Consider the following 17,056-nt stretch of genomic DNA (forward strand, 5'->3'; position numbering starts at 1 on the left):
AGAGGAATGTTCATAGCACCTTATTTATAACAGTCCGAAAATGAAAGCCATCCAAATGTCCATCGACAAAAGAATGGATAAACAATTTGTGGTATATTTATACAATGCAATGCTATTCAGAAATTAAAAACAAACTGATAGATGCAGCAATATGGATAAACCTCAAATTCATTCTCTTGATGGAAAAAAACACACACACTCACTCATACCATATGATTCTATTTATATAAAGCTGGAGAACAGGCAAAACTAATCTATCATGGTAGAAAAGAAAACAGTGGTTTCTAGGGCAGGGTAAAGAGGAACAAGCACAAGAAAACCTGTGGGGGGTGATTAAAGTAATCTTGGTGGTTACACAGGTTTATAATATTGTCAAAACCAACCAAAACGAACATTTAAGATCTGTGTATTTTATTATATGTAAATTTTATCCCATGTAATAAAGAAACAGTAGTATGTGAGACAAATAAATGTTTCTCCTGAAATATTCATGTGTGAAATGATAGGATGTCTCGGATAGGTTTTAAATGCTCCAGCACAAAGAGTGGGGATCAGGTAAAAGAAGATTGGCATAACGTTAATAAATGTTGAAGCTGGATGATAAGTACATTGGGTCCTCTAGTTTTGAGTAAGTTTGAAAATTCCCATAATGAAAAGTTAAAAGTTACTGATTCATAAATTAATGAATTATTTCTTACTGTAGTTCTGTGGCACAAGTTCTGGGTTCTTGGGAGTTTTCAACTTGTAGGATACATCTCCAATATTTACTGTATCACCTAAAAAGATAATAAAGAAATAGCAGCATTATAAGAAACAAATGAGAAAGCACACTCTATGCCTTTGGCAACAATGACTGTCCTGACCTACACAGAGAAATGTTGTACAAATGTACTACACATCTATCTAAGTCAAGCACTATGCTCTAAAACTTCCATCCAAAGTATACACCCTATAAAGGAGAAGTGAGACATCAGTGACATTCACATTTTAAATGCTAGGTTAGCAAAAAGATGAAGCACGATAAAACACATAATCAGCTTTCTTTTTTCACTAACAGCAATGCTAATATAGGCAACAATAATACAGAAGAATGCATTTTAAGATCATCCAAACCATCAATAGGATAGAATCTTTAAAACATATCCTCAACATTTTTTTACATCTTTGTATGTCCTTATTTTTACTACAATTTCAAGTGATGTAGCAATATATGCTCAAAATTCAATATTTCTAGGTTCATAAAAAGAACAAAGCCCCTGTGTCATAAATGCCAATTCCTACATGAAACAAGCAAAAGTTCTCAGTAATTTCTACACAGTTCTATTTTGTAAAGTAAGAATTTCTGGCTGATCTTCTAAAGTGTCGAATTAAACTGAATAATCTCTCTCTGTTTTGCTCTCTCCAACAGCAAAATAGGCATAGTGATACCATCTGCACCTGGAACTTCATTTGGAAAGGGCTCAAAGGCACTCAGAAAAAGTAGCTATGCAAAACATATCTTTCAGAAATGCCAGTTTAGAGCTAGTGAGGTATCCTAAAGACTAAGAACTTAAATCATGACACCAGGAACAACAGCCAACACTTGTTGAATGTTTGCTATCTTCTGAGTACTTTACACATTCCCAAAAGAACCCTGTGAGACAGAAACTTTAGAAACAAGGAAATTTGTAAATCTTTGAAAAAGAATTGTTGTGGATAAAGAAATTTATTACGAGTATGTGGTAAATTGAATGAGGAAGATAAAAACTACATATGAAGCTAAGTCCTTGCTAGACCCAAAATTAGCAGCCAGAAGGAGGCAAGGCAAAAATCACTGAAGACAAAAACCTAAAGACTGCAAACCTCTTCCACAACCCACCAAGACCTCCTTTCTTCTTCCCTGCCTAATCAACTCTTTGTCTTCACTCGATCTATCATAAGATTCTCAAAGCATCAGTATTAGCTGGGAACTTGTAAGACAAATTTTTTAAATGGTGGCTCATACTGCTGTTTTTTTGGATGCTGCCACCAAAAACATTTTTAAACAATTCTAAAAAGAAAAGAACACACAATATGTTTACAGGAGCAGCTAACAGTTTACAGGCATCCTCCTAAATGGTAGATGGCAAATATGAATTTCCCAAGGTTTTCTAATATTTATGTTTCTTGTAGTAGTGGGTCTCCAGGTTACTATACCTTGTCTTACCAGGCTAATGACAAAATTAAATACCTCTATAAAATCAGAGCATTATACAGCAAACTATATTCCTTAATAGTCATCATACCCCAAACACAGACTATGACCAATTGTACTTAAATACTATTGAACTATATTCCCTGAACTTTGATTTATTTGATTTTTAAGTGGTTCAGTTCACAGGGACTCCTGTTAAGGAGTACATTTTGGTCTTTAGTTATTATTCTCCTGAAAGTCATCGTAACAGTCCCTCTGGTCTGCCACATCCTCTTCAAGTTTTTTTTTTTTTTTTTTTTGGTGGTTTTTTTTTGAGACAGAGTCTTGCTCTGTTGTCCAGGCTAGAGTGCCTTGGCGTCAGCCTAGCTCACAGCAACCTCAACCTCCTGGGCTCAAGCGATCTTCCTGCTTCAGCCTCCCAAGTAGCTGGGACTACAGGCATGTGCCACCATGCCCGGCTAATTTTTTCTATTTTTAGTAGAGATGGGGTCTCGCTCTTCCTCAGGTTGGTCTTGAACTCCTGAACTCAAGTGATCCTCCCACCATGGCCTCCCAGAGTGCTAGTGTTACAGGCATGAGCCACCACGCCCGGCCTCCTCTTCAAGTCTTAAATGTTTGCATGCAGCCTTTCATTGAGCATTCAATGGTCTCTCTTTGACTCAATCAGCAACAACATAAAGAATTATTCAACTGACGTGACGTCATGATTTATGAATTCCATAGTGAAACCAAGTAAGTCCATTATGATGGTGACAAAGAATGGCATCAATGCCCAAGCTTTTGGTCAATTTGTCAAAATTAGGAGGCTGAAAAAAAGGGGGAATTAAATTAAATTTGGCCTGAGGATTCCTCTGTACTTTGAGTCTTTAAATAAAAACCATAACTTAATTTAGCACACAAATTAACTAAACGTCTAACTTAGAAGTATACTTTTGTAACAAATAGTGGAATCTCAGCCAACCAGAGCAGCTGAGCTTCAGTCAATTACAGGCTGCCAACTGCTCAAAATGAGTTCAAATAAGGCAAAGCTGAGCTATAACCAATGAAGCTGTTTCTGTATCTCACTTCCATTTTCCATTCATAAATGCCGCCTGCTCACATTGTGGAATGGAGCTCTCTGAACCTCTTCTGGGTTTGAGGGCTGCCTAATTTGCAAATCATTCTTTACTCAATTAAACTATTGAATTTATTTCACCTAAAGTTTTTAACAGCAGCTTTGACAAAGTTAGTTTAGTTCAGAATTTCTCAACAGTGGCACTATTGACATTTGGATAATTCTTTGTTGTGAGGGGCTGCCCTATGCATCATGGAATGTTTAGCAGCATTGCTGGCCTCTACCCACTAAATGCCAGTAGTACCCCTTCCTTCCTGGTTCTGACAACCAAAAACATCTCCAGACATTGCCAAATGTCCCCCTGGGAGAAAGGAATCACCTCAGGTTAACAATCACTGTCACCATTTTTTTATATACTAAATATAGACCTGAGAAAAAAGCAAATGTATCAGCAATTTCCACAGTGGTCTACGTGACCCTAATACAAGTCTTCCTGTTGAATTAAAAGTTACAACTGTTTTGGGATTTTACTACTAAATTCTTTAATATATGCCAGGGTCAGAATATCTTCAGGGTCAAAATAGTCTGCTACAGGTTCAAAGTAGTTAATTTTCCCAAGGTTCAATACCTAGTAAATACAAAGCTAAGACCATATGTCCTAAACCATCGTAATTTTCCCTTTGCATCGTATTTTCCAGTTGAAGCCAGAGTTCTATATTTCATCTCTCCCAAATCATTTATTACTACTTAAGTCTATTGTAGCCCAAGAATACAATCTTTGGGGGTGGGCAGTGGGCAGAGGGTTTCACTCTGTTGCCCAGACTGGAGTGCAGTGGTATCATGATAGCTCACAGCAACCTCAAACTCTGGGCTCAAGCAAGCCTCCTGCCTTAGGCTCCAGAGTAGCTGGGACAATAGGCACACACCACCATGCCTGGCCAATTTTTCTATTTTTTTATAGAGATGGGGTCTTGCCATATTGCTCAGGCTGGTCTCATACTCCTGGCCTCAGGCAGTCCTCTAGTCTCGGCCTCCCAAAGTCCTAGGATTACAAGCATGAGCTGGTGCCACAAGAATATAATCTTAAAAATCACAAAAATTCATATTGATGGATGTTTACTGCACTGTTTATGTATTTTAAATTAGACAACCTGAATGTCTAAGAATCGGAAATTGGGAAAATAAATTATACTGATAAATATATAAACTTAAAATCTATTTTAAATGATCATGTATAGCAATATTTATCACTATGTTAAAATGTTCACAATGGATGGATGAATTATAAAATATACATGATCCTATTTTAAAAGGAAATATGTATTTTAATAAACATTTTACATACATATAAAATCTTATAGGATTAACACTAAAAAGTTGATCATTATAAACCTGGGTGGGAGGATTATGTTTTAGGGGATTTGTGTGTTATTTTTGCTTTTCTACAATCAACATAGTTTGCTATGCAAAATTATTTTAGAGCATTTTTTTTTTTTTAGGAAGAAAAGTAAGAGGTATGTCCCTCAGAAAAGGAGACCGTGAAAGATTGGGGTAGAAGAGAAAGGAGGTCTTAGGGAGAAAGAAGTGAGGTGGATATAGCAGTGTCATAGGGTGTTAAGAATGGAAATCCTGAAATTAAACTATGTGGCTCTGAATCCTGGTTCTTCCACTAGTAACTGTTTGATACTGGGCATGCTGTGTGATCCCTCTGTTCCTGCAGATTCCTCACTTCATAAAGTGGTGCTACCACATTATCCCTCTCATAGATTTACTATGAAGATTTAACGTATTAATTTTGGAAAGCACTTAAAACAGCACCAGCCCATATTAAGTACTTCATAAATGCTAATTATTATCATTATCCAGGAGAAGAAAAAAAATAACATTCTAAGAAAGACAAGATAAGGAAAGAGTCATCTCAAACCTTAGACTGAGACCAGGAGATAAAGTCTATTTTTAGGTATATAGGGAACAGTAAGATGAGGGTGAGAACCAGATGGGGAAGACTCTCTATTTCAGGGCTGGGTGAATTAGAAGTGAAGTGCAAACTGCTTTTATATCTTGGGCCAAGCTGTGTTGTCTTCCAAACGTCAACGAATGGAAGTAGAGCAGAACACCATATGACATAAGTTCTAAAGAGCATGGGATAGCTGGGGTGAGGTGAGGCTCATTGTGGTTTTGATTTACATTTCCCTGATGATTAATGATGTTAAACATTTTTTCATATATTAATAATTGTTGGACATTTGTATATCTTCTTTTGAGAAATGTCTATGAGGGTCTTTTGCCCGTTTTTAAGTCAGTTTATTATTATTTTTTGCTATTGAATTGTTTGAGGAAAGTAGGTGGAAAGGAGACGAGGAGAGATTGGTTAATGGGTACAAACTTACAGTTGGACAGGAAGAATAAGTTCTGGTGTCCTATTGCACAGTAGAGTTCCTACAGTTAAAAATACTGTATATTTCAAAATAACCAGAAGGAAGGATTTTGAATGTTCTCATCAGAAGGAAATGATAAATATTTGAGGCACTAGATATGCTAAATACCAAAATTCGATCATTGCACAATATATACATGTACTGAAAATCACACTGTACCCTATAAATATATACAATTATTATGTGTCAATTAAAAAATAAAACTAAAAAAGAAAAGCTTTGTTTGTGATATTTGGCACCTTGGGGAAGTGCTTTTCTCTGGAGAGGGGATTTGAGCATTGTTGATGAAGGTATCAGATCCTGTAGCATTCCTTGTTTTTTCTCTTTATTCTTGTTTGAATGAAGAGAAGTAATTAAAACTTTTGGCTTTCTCAAGACTGTAACCCTAGAGTGATGATTATAGCTTCTACCCAACATGGTTGAGATAGTTATAAAAACTTTGTTGTGTTATGTATCCCTGCAATTGGCTGGGTTTCTTTTCTTTTTTTTTTTTTTAGTGGGAAACTTTCCTTTATTCAAAAAGGAAATTTGGCCGGGCAGGGTGGCTCATGCCTGTAATCCTAGCACTTCAGGAAGCTGAGGCAGGAGGATTGCTTGAGGTCAGGAGTTCTAGGCCAGCCTGAGCAAGAGGCTAGACCCCGTCCCTACTAAAAATAATTAGCCTGGCATCGTGGCACGGGCCTGTAGTCCCAGCTACTCAGGAAGCTGAGGCAGGAAGATCACTTGAACCCAGGAGTATGAAGTTGCAGTGAGCTATGGAGCTGTGGTGACACCACTGCACTTCTAGCCTGGGCAACAGAGCAAGACCCTAAGGAAAGGGCAGTGGTGGGGAAGAGGAAAAGGAGGAGACGAGACCAGATGACGAAAAGGAGACCAGACGAGACCAGACGAGGAAGAGGAGACCAGACGAGACCAGACAAGGAAGAGGAGACCAGACAGGACAAGGAAGAGGAGAACAGACCAGAAGAGAAGATGAGACCAGAAGAGGAGATGAGACCAGACAAGGAAGAGGGGACCAGACAAGGAAGAGGAGACCAGACGGGACCGGAAGAGGAGGCGAGGATTTTAGAGTATTTCTACAAACAAATTACTTCATACACAAGAGTCATAAAGAAAAAACAGTGAATGCCTTTAATAATAATGGTGTTAAAGGAGAACACTAAATGTGGCATGGTAGATTTATACAGTTATATTTCCAGGTTTATTATCTGATCTACAGTATATTTGAATCTATTTAATGTTAGAGTCCTACTGAGCCAACTTGCTTGGCTTCACCTGTGAAAATACTACAATAATTCTTATTGAATATTCTTAGTGGTAGATAAACTCGTTAACCTCTTTGTTCCTAAAACCAAGAGACTAACTGAAGTGTAAGAAGATATAAAGCATTTACAAAGTATAGACACTTATATGATCTGATAGCAAAAAATCAAAAGCAGTGCATTTTTGGGTTGCAGAGTTTTTTTTTTCTTTTTAACATAAATGACCTCTCTTCCTTCTCCTTATCAGGCTTAATAAAGGTCCTATCTTGAGAGCCAACAAAGTAATATCAGCATCTCCTACTCCTTCTCTGTATGAACTTTTAAGGTACAAAGTATTGGCAAGCACCAATAAGATAGACAAACAGTCCTAGAGAAATAAAAACCACATATAACTTGAATCTATTATTTATGCTCTTTTGTTGCCTTTTTTTCAGACTATTTAATACTAGGAAGCAATGTCAACTACATGCATAGAGGAGATGAGTTACTGGTCACATGTAAGAGTGCAGCTGAGAGCATCTTACCAACATAAACGGTAATCCATTAAGGCCAACTGCTATTTGGGGTTTTACATTTGTCTGTGTATCACCTCTGGTTCAGAATGGGACACTCCAACCGTGATGGCCTTACCCTATGTTTCAGGGTAGCCAAGAGCTTGTCTTCTGTTCACCTTGCTCACAGCTGTTCTTACTGGAGTCCAGATCTCTGATGAGTTCCCAGCTGCATTTACCTAGGCCTCAGACCTTCAACCTTTGAATCTTTGCAGCAGCAAGGCAAATGAAGTTAACATAATTTACTTCTTGTGGTCTCATACTGCCCTAGTCAATGACTGAATCTAAGAAGTTAGTATGGTGTCTGTAATGTACCCATGACTCTCATATTTGAAGCAAAGCCTGTACTTTGATTTGCTTGACATAACACAAATTTTGAGTACATTTACAACTAACCTACGAACACCCACCCATATAATACAGACTTTAAAATTCACACCCACATGTGTTTCTAATGTTTTTACAATCAATAGGTATTATTTCTGTACAAAGAACAATTTTTTTAAAAAGTTCACATCAATTAATTCTGCTACACTTACCTACCCAGAGAGTTCTCAGAGTCCTGAACCTAAAAAGAACTGGTATCATTTCTTCTAAAGGCAAGGAAATTAATTCTCACATAGCTAAAGTGTATTATATATATAAGAATAATAGAAGTTAACTTTTATTGAACATTAATATGTATCAAAGGCTGAATTCTCACAACTCTATTAGATATACCCTTTTCCTCATTTTACAGTTAAGAAACCTGGGACACAAAGTTCAGTAACCTGCCCTCAAGTCCCCATAGCTAGACAATGCAGAAGTGGATTCCAACCCAGATTGTCTAACTCCACAGCCCAAGTTATAGATTAAACTACATTTCTACCCTTGACCTCTGGAAAACAGCAACAAACAAATGGGAAACACAAATGACTAAACAAATAACAAACGAACAAAACACCCTAGACATCAAAATAATTGAGAAAAGGCAAAATTTGAAATTGCAACTCTATGAGAGGGGAGCATTTGTTCAATGAATGAATTAAATGCATGAGACATAAACTGGCTCATTTTTTGGCAAGCAAAATTGGTGGGGGGGGAACGGGAAGAAGGCAAGAGGAATAATGAAACCTACAATTTCATAGTGCAAACCTCCATTATTCTAAGCAACAACATTGACAAAATCTTGCCTAGAATCACTTCACCAATCAAGAGAAGCAACAACAGACATCAATTCCTACCACCTAACCTCAACACACAACAAAAAAAATTCCTAAAACCAGCTCAGGTAGAGCCAAAGCCACCAAGCTTAGAAATCAGAGCATGTGACTTTAGCGTACTCACTAGTTGTGTGATCTTCATCAAGTCAGTTTTCCCTTCCGGGTCTCAATTATGTCAATTGCAGAGTCAAGGGTTTTAACTAAATTAAGGTGTAACTTTCAGCTCCAAGAATATGTGAAACTTTGAGGAAGGAAAACTCCTGTAAAACTTCGAAAGCCTCTTGGATACATTTTAAACACCGTGAACTATGGGTTCTCTAACCAGAACGTACACTTCTAAGCCGCCACAAGCCCTGGCTGGAAAGCAGAGACCGGCTTCCAAACCCTTGGGACTCAGAGAGCAAGGTCAAGTCCGGCTTTCAACAGCTCTCAAGGGCTGCTGCATTAACCTCTGCGTGTGCTATAATCCAAGTCAGAATTCTTTCTGGGGGTAAAAGCAGCAGCGGCGGAAGGAGAAATCACTATTCCGAGTCATCAGAAACATCAGTCTAGACCCTACGGGCGGCAGAATGAGGCTCAGAGACTGCAAGCGCCTTGCCCCATGTTACACAGCAGTTAGCAGCTAGGTCGGCACTAGAACCTCGATCTTTCGGCTCCCCGCGGAGCAAACGATCCTTCCCTGTACAGCGGAACAACAGGAAGGCCAGGCGGCGGCGCGTGAGGGGCCGGCGGGGCCGGCGGGGGCGCCCCGGGTTACCTGTGTCGGCCCCTGCCCCGGCGTGCCGCAGTCTAACCTCCGGCCGCTGCCTGTCGCCGCCCGGCCTGCCCGGCAGCACCTGCCGCAGGAGCAGCCTCACTCGCCGGGAGGCCGCGCCGCCGTGGCCGCCGGATGCCCGGAGGAAAAGGAGCCGGGACTGCATGAGGCCGGGTCACCGCCGGGACGCCTGGGGGGCCGGGTCGAGCTGCGTCCCAGGCGGGCAGCGTGGGGCGGCGGGGTGAGAAGGACAGGAAGCGGCACGGAGCTGAGTCCGCCGGAAACGCCTTCCCCCGGCGCGGCCGGCTCCGCGGTCTTGGCCCGGCCTCCGCGGGGGAAGTAACGTGGGGGTGCGGCCGAGAGGGCAGGTCGAGGGAGCCTAAGTGCAGCCATTTTGACCCATACCGGAGCCCGAGCGCCCTGAACGAGAATGTCGCCAGCGGGACCCATCGAGGATGATGGATACATTACTAAGCCGAATGCCTTACAAACTGCGCTTTCCTTTCTGCGACAGTAGTTTATGATTATCCTCTATGGCCTAACTTCAAGACAATGCTGGTCGCTAACAGGGTTTTTGAACGTTTAAAAAACGTTACCATTGTCCCATAAGGGGTCCCCTTCCTGCTCCGGAAAGGACCCCTAGTCTGTGGAGTAGGATCTATTGTCTATCTCCCAATAAATTTTCTGTCGCAAGTTGGCTTACTCTCAAATTCTTTCCAGCTCGAAGCCGAGAACCCATTTGACGAGCTCAGGGGCTTTTCTCCCTTAACTGGGACACTCCCGGCATCGGAAGGACCCGGAACGCCCGGCCCAGGGAGCAGCGCGGGCCGGCCGGGCTGCAGCTCTTGGCCCCGCTCGCCTCGCCGCCCCGGTGCCTGTACGCCGGGACTCACCAGGCCTGCATCCCTAGTTCCCCTGCAGTCCCATAAACCCTCAGTTCAGGGAATGCCGAAGGGTTTTAGGAACATTTGTCGGTGTGGCTCTTCAGATACTTGCGCTAAATCTTTTCTTAGTTAACGGCCCAGTTTTGTGATAGTGCCTTTTCCCTGAAGGCTGCTTCAAATCCTTTTCGGAAATTCAGAAAATATGCACGAGATTATGGGAACTTTCACCTATCTTGATTCATTGTAACCACACCAGTGGTTTCAGCAGCACATTTGAAAGCCTTGCCCTTTGTCTTTTTTGTGGTGATTGTTTCTTTGTTTCTATGTTTTATTGCCGCTTCCTAAATTCTAAGTGGAAAATTCACATCTTAATGATATATAGAAATTGCTCAACATCAGACAGGACCCAAATCAAGCACTTTTTCGGTCATCCTGTAATACAAGAGTTATATAAACATAATTTATGTCTTTAGTAAGAGAAAAGTAGGACACTGGCTAAGGCTGCATCCTTTCATACATTCCAAAAGCGGAAGCGGTTGTACCACAAAGCAAACTAAGCCTAATATAATTAGACTCATCCTCAAAATGTCAGGAGCGAATTGACGAAGGCAAAAAGTTTGAATCAAGTTATACAAAACAAACATCAAAGAATGCAGAAGGCCTCACTTTCAGCTAAAGGCCTTGCTAATTCTAGAGCTGCCTCTGTCTTCAAATACATATTGAGCACCTACCACCAGGTGCATAACCCTGTGATAGGTTCTGAGAAGAAAATGATAGAGGAAAGAGGCTGTAAAAGAGAAACAAGGCTAGGTGAGGAAGGCTTTGTACATCTCGCTGAAGGGCTTGCACTTGAGGAATGAAGGCTGAAAGGGGCTTCTAGCCTAGTTGGGGAGATAGTGAAAATAAAGGTAACAAATATTTACATAATGCATTACAACATGATTTCATCTGTATCTTCTCATTTAATCCTCACAGCAACCCTATGAGACTGCTGGGAGAAATGACATAAATTCAGGATGTAAGCTTATAAACTACTTTTCCTGCTTTGAACACATACTACGTGCCAGGCAGTATGCTAAACACTTTAATGATTTATCTCATTTCACAAAACAATGCTTTGATTGAGGTACTATTATTATCTTCCATTTTACAGATAAAGAAACTGAGGCTGGAAGAATTAAATACATCAGCGCATCTCCATTTAATCTCACGGGGAAACCCAGTACACACCTGAAAGAAGGGAAGAACAATCTAAGGCAATTTAGCAAAATGACTGATATAAACACTAAGAGCTTTTGAAGTTAAGACAATAGGGAGATCAATACAGGTTAGAACATTCATTGAGCAACTGCTGTACAACTAGTACGCTGTTAGGTACTGTGATGCAATGAGCACACATCAAGTATAGAAGACAAACATACAAATAAAGAATTACAATACAGTGTGACACGTGCAGATTTTGGCTCAGGGTACTCTGGGGTGGACTGCTACACCTGGAAGAGATCAGTGAGCCTTCACAGAGGCAGTAATGTTTGAAATGGTTCTTGAAGGATATGCAGGAATTTGTCAGGCTGAGAAAAGGACAAGTCAAACCTTGCAGAAGGAAGATCACATACACAGACAGAGAGAGCTGAAAGTACATGGCACGATTAAGAAGCAGAGAGTGATTCAGTGTGTCTAGAGGTCAGGCACGTAAAACAGTTTGTAGGGATAAGACCAGAAAGAGAAATTGGGACCATATTGTAGGCCAAAAGAAAGAGTTTGCACATTAACCTCTAGGAAATGGAAAAATGGTGAAGAGTTTTTAGAATGACACATCTACAATGTGGAAGAAAAATTTGAGCCAGAGGAAGGGTAGCACTTGAGCTTTACTTTGAATGATAGTTTGCATTTGGATAAATACAGGAGAGGAGTATAGAGGATGAGTAGAGGCTTGGAGTCCTGATGAGCATAGTTAATTTATAGGAGCAGTGAGACCAGCCAGGTAAGATGGGTAATCTTCGAGAAGTAGTAGATGTTGTCACAGGGGGTGGAAAAGATTATAGAGTGAAGAATCTTGAATGGCTGGGTGAAGAAGTTGGACTTTATTTTAGAGGCATATTGGGCAGCCACTGGACATTTTGATCATGACACTTTAGGTGGTGACATGTACTATGACTTGAGTTAGGAAGACAGAAAGCATCAAGTGCTAGTTACATGGAAGTAAAATTAGTCTCTGCTTGAAATGCTGAACTCCTGCTGGTGTCAGTGAGGCTGAATAGGTAAGAATGGACCTTAGCAATGTTTTTAAAGATGAACCAAAGGTGTTTGGTCCATTACAACCTCATTAAAACTTCTCTCAAAGTCTCACTACAATGTCTGATCACATACTTTTTAAAACTCATATAATTATATCCAAAAACACCCTCACAGACACGCCCAGAGTAATGTTTGACCAAATATCTGGGTGCTTCATGGCCCAGTCAATTTGACACAAAAAATTAATGATCACATCACACAAGTTGAATCATGTAGTATTTGTCCTTTTGTGACTGACTTATTTCACTTTACATAATGTCCTCAAGGTTCATCCATGTTGTAGCATGTGTCAGAATTTCCTTCCTTTTGAAGGATGAATAATAGTCCATGGTATGTATATACTACAATTTGTTTATCCATTCATCTGTCACTTGGTTGGACACTTGGGTCACTTCCACATTTTGGCTATTGTGAATAATGCTCCTATGAACAAGGGTGTACAAATATCTCTTCTAGTTCTTGCTTTTAATTCTTTTGAGTACATACCCAGAAGCGGAATTGCTGGATCATATGGTAATACTATTTTTAACTTTTTGAGGAGCCCGACATATTGTTTTCCATAGCAACTGCACTATTTTACATTTTCACCATCGGTGTGCAAGGGTTCAAATTTCTTCACATCCTCACCAACACTTGTTATTTTCTGTTCTTTTGATAGCAACTTTCCTAATGGTTATAGGGTGGTTATTAGTTTTTTATACTTAAATTTTACTCATTTCTGTCCATTTTTGTCACTTTCTAGGTTTTTGTCATTACCTCTTTAAGACTATAGACCCAAGAGTCAGAGACAATGCTTGATACAGTAGGTGACTAATCAGTACTAATTAATGGCAATTTTCAAAAGACAATATGATCAATAGAGACTAGAGAAGAAATAGGAAGGGGTTAGGATTGGGCAAAACAGAATTAAAATAGTTGGCAAAGAGGAAATAGGCATGGATGTAGGCAGTGTGCTATGGAGAAATCTTTTTCTCAGAACTAAATGGTAATAATAAACAGTAATTTATATTTGTGGTTAAGAGTGGGAGGTAAGAGGGAGGAAAAGAAAGAGTTTATTTCCTCATCATGTAATATGACTTCATACCATACACAGTGACCATCACTGGAGTATAGAAATGTTAGCAAGTATGTCTAGTATTATATTAAAGTGTAAATCTACCTCTGAGAACATAAATGACTCTTAACCCTTTTTCTAAATTACTGATTCTCCACATACTTAACTCTTTATAGCCTTTTCTCAATTACACAATAGACCCTAAAGTTTAATTGTAAATGATTATCTAAAATTGCCATCATGAATTATTTGTGTTATGACCAAATTGTGTGGGTACCATTTGAAGTAAATCAGTCTTTGGGCATCATGCACTATGATTATTCATGAAGGAGATTAATTTGTTTATGAGCATTTACCAGATCTTTCATTAGAATATACAAAGGCCTCTAGGAGCTTACAGACGAGATATGAGGAAGAGAAAATATGTACTGGTACTCAAAGTAACAAAGAAAAAGATTCCTAGACAACATATGATTGAATTTAAGGAAATCATTCCATGCAATATTATTGATTGCCCACTGTATACTACATACTACACTGTTTACTGGGGGAATATTAATAGAAGTAAATAAGACAGTTTCCTGCCTTCATGGAACTTAGGATCTATTTAGGCTGTATTATATTTAGAAGTTTGAGTTTGCTGTTGGTCAGTAGTCTTCAAACTGTGCTTTGGAGATTGTCATATAATAAAGAATTTGATTTTTGTCCTGGCTTCCTGGCTCAGATAGGAGTATCTTTGTTATTCATGAGCCTTTGGGAATACTCTTGAGTTTATGCTAATAAGGTGACTCATGGTGGGAATCTAGGTAGCTTCAGGATGGAGGCTGGTTATTCCAGAAAGACCAACCATGTGATCAGAGTTTTGGGGCTTTGAACCACATGATATCAGCCCAGCCTCTTGACCTGGGATGAGGGGTTCAGAGCTTGAGCTCAATCACGTGGTCAAAACCTCAACAAAAATTCTGGATCCCAAAGTTTAGTGGAGCTTCCTGGTTGATGAACACACCAGTACCCCAAAAGGGAGACACACCCTAACTCAATGGCAGAGGGTGTGGAATCTCTGCATTTGGGACCCTCCAATACCTCACTCTGTATCTCTTTATTTGGCTGTTCCCAACACAAAGAAATGATAAATGTTTGAGATGATAGATATGCTAATTACCCTGATCTGGTCACCATAGATTATATATATCAAAACATCACTATGTGCCCCATGAATATGTACAATTATTATTGGTCAATTTTAAAAATTAAATTAAATTTAAAAACTTTTAAATTTCTATTTTCCATATTAGCCTCCTAGGTCGCCATTATTGAGTGGTCAATAAGTATCAATGACTGTTATTTCTGTTTTACAAATAAGAAAACCTAGGCTTAGAGGGGATAAATAACTTACCCATATATACATGTGTAGTATCAAGGGGCTTGACTGCTGTGAAGGGAAGGGTAAATTGAGAGCCATGGTAGAATTATCAAGTGGCTATCTGGGAAAATCAAAAGATAAAGACAATCCAAAGCTAACTTAAAGGTAACAATGCAAAGGAAACCAGATTTTGGAGATATCAGTAACTACAAAAGAAAATGTGACTTTACATAAAAGGGAAACAAAAACATTTGAAGGTCAATATGTGATAGGAAAAGTGGGAGTAGGAAAAGAAAGATAACCCAGGAAGATTAGTTTAATCTTAGTTAAAGCCTTAGTTTCCTCATCAATAAAATGGGGATAACAATATTTAGCTCAGAGAACAAGTGATCATGAGAATTCCAAGTTAGCTGCCTGGCATTTTTTGTTTTTTTTTTTTTTTTTTCAGACAGTCTTGCTCTGTCACCTGTGCTAGAGTGCTGTGGCGTCAGCCTAGCTCACTGCAACCTCAAACTCCTGGGCTCAAGCAATCCTCCTGCCTCAGCCTCCCAAGTAGCTGGGACTACAGGTGCACACCACTATGCCCGGCTAATTTTTTCTATTTTTAGTAGAGATGGGATCCCACTCTGGCTCAGGCTGGTCACTAACTCCTGAGCTCAAGCAATCCTCCTGCCTCACCCTCCCAGAGTGTTAGGATTACAGGCCTGAGCCACTGCACCCGGCCTGCTGCCTGGCATTATCTTTGGCATATTATAGGTTTTCCACAATCATTCTCTTTCCTTCTTCTCAGTATGCATTGCTAGAGCAAGAGAAAAATTGATCAGTGACCCAAAAGAGAGACTCAATTATGTCTGCCTGTTCACAATCTACACAACTTATTAAGACCCTTTTACAAAGTCAGTGAAATCCTGCCAATGCTGCAGAAGTAGCCCAATATGTTTCATACCCCCAGCTAAAAGTTCAGTATTGCTGGAGAAGGGTCATGCTAAATCACAGCCCGTAACCACTGCATAATAAAATTTAGTATATGTTATAACATTGCAAAAAATCTTTGCATTTATATTTAATATTTATCCACATAAATATCAAAATGAAATTATAAAAACATTTTTATTTGAAACATATTCAAGTCCTTGGCTCTGATTATCATGTGCGGCTTTCTTCCTTACATGACTGAGAAGAACACTGAATAATTGTGTGGGACAAGTGTTGTAGGAGGGACCATTTGTGCATTGTAGGTTGTCTAGCATCCCTGGTCCTTGACTATTAAACACTAGGAATGGCCCCCTGTCATTGTGACAACTCCAAAAAACATACATTTCCAAACTGCAGCCTATAAGAAGAAACTATTCCAGTTAAGAGCTATTGCCCCAGAGCTTCCGTTGTTGGGTACAGGGCAGATGTCTGTGACAAAGAGCAAAGGTCTCTCTACTGACCTCGGCATAATTATGAGCCTCTCTCGGCTGCCTGTCAGTGTTTCTAGCTAAATTGTGGTCATCACTGCTCTCTGTGCAACTGTTCAAGTGTGGGATCCATGAGAGCTTTAAGCCCAAGTTCTTCAAAGCTCCTCTCTGCACAGTTTCCGGATCAGACCACCCACCTGTCACTGGCCTTCCTTCCCCTGCTCGGCTCCTGCCCCCTGTGGCGCAACTCGGTTTGCCCTCGCTGATGGGGTTGCACTTTGGGGCGGAGCGGCCACAGGACTCTAGTTTGGATGTGTGCAACAGAGCTCCCCTGACTAACAGGAAACTCCAGCAACCTTGCTGAGTAAGCTGTGGGGAAATGGCTGTGTCACCGCTGGCCTCAACCCCTGTGCTTCCCTTGGGACCTTGCCCCATCTCTTGGCTTTGTGGATGAGAGGGGCAGAGTGCATGAGAAAGTTGCCTTTTCTGTCCTTTTAAAACCCACAGTCTCAGTGATGCTCTCTCTCCTCTCCCCAGCCCTCCTCCTCATATGCTACGGAGCTCGATGGGGTGACTGCTAGTGGCAGAAGGCAATTCTGCCTGCTCTAGTAAACTGGGGA

At 40.1% G+C, this 17,056-nt stretch overlaps 1 protein-coding gene across 1 annotated transcript in view; it reads right to left on the reverse strand.

Annotated features, from left to right (window-relative positions):
* The window catches only part of VWA8 (von Willebrand factor A domain containing 8), a 314,655-nt gene extending 304,968 nt beyond the window's left edge, over positions 1 to 9,687 (reverse strand). Inside the window, exons 1-2 of the mRNA XM_045566813.1 lie at positions 9,438 to 9,687; positions 699 to 776 (exon numbers count right to left, since the gene is read on the reverse strand). Coding sequence (XP_045422769.1) covers positions 699 to 776; positions 9,438 to 9,600 — 241 coding nt within the window. The 5' untranslated portion in view covers positions 9,601 to 9,687. The remainder of the gene's footprint in view (positions 1 to 698; positions 777 to 9,437) is intronic.
* Between the last annotated feature and the right edge of the window lie 7,369 nt (positions 9,688 to 17,056).

This window comes from Lemur catta, chromosome 13 (genome assembly GCF_020740605.2).
Source record: "Lemur catta isolate mLemCat1 chromosome 13, mLemCat1.pri, whole genome shotgun sequence".
Lineage (NCBI taxonomy): Eukaryota > Metazoa > Chordata > Mammalia > Primates > Lemuridae > Lemur > Lemur catta.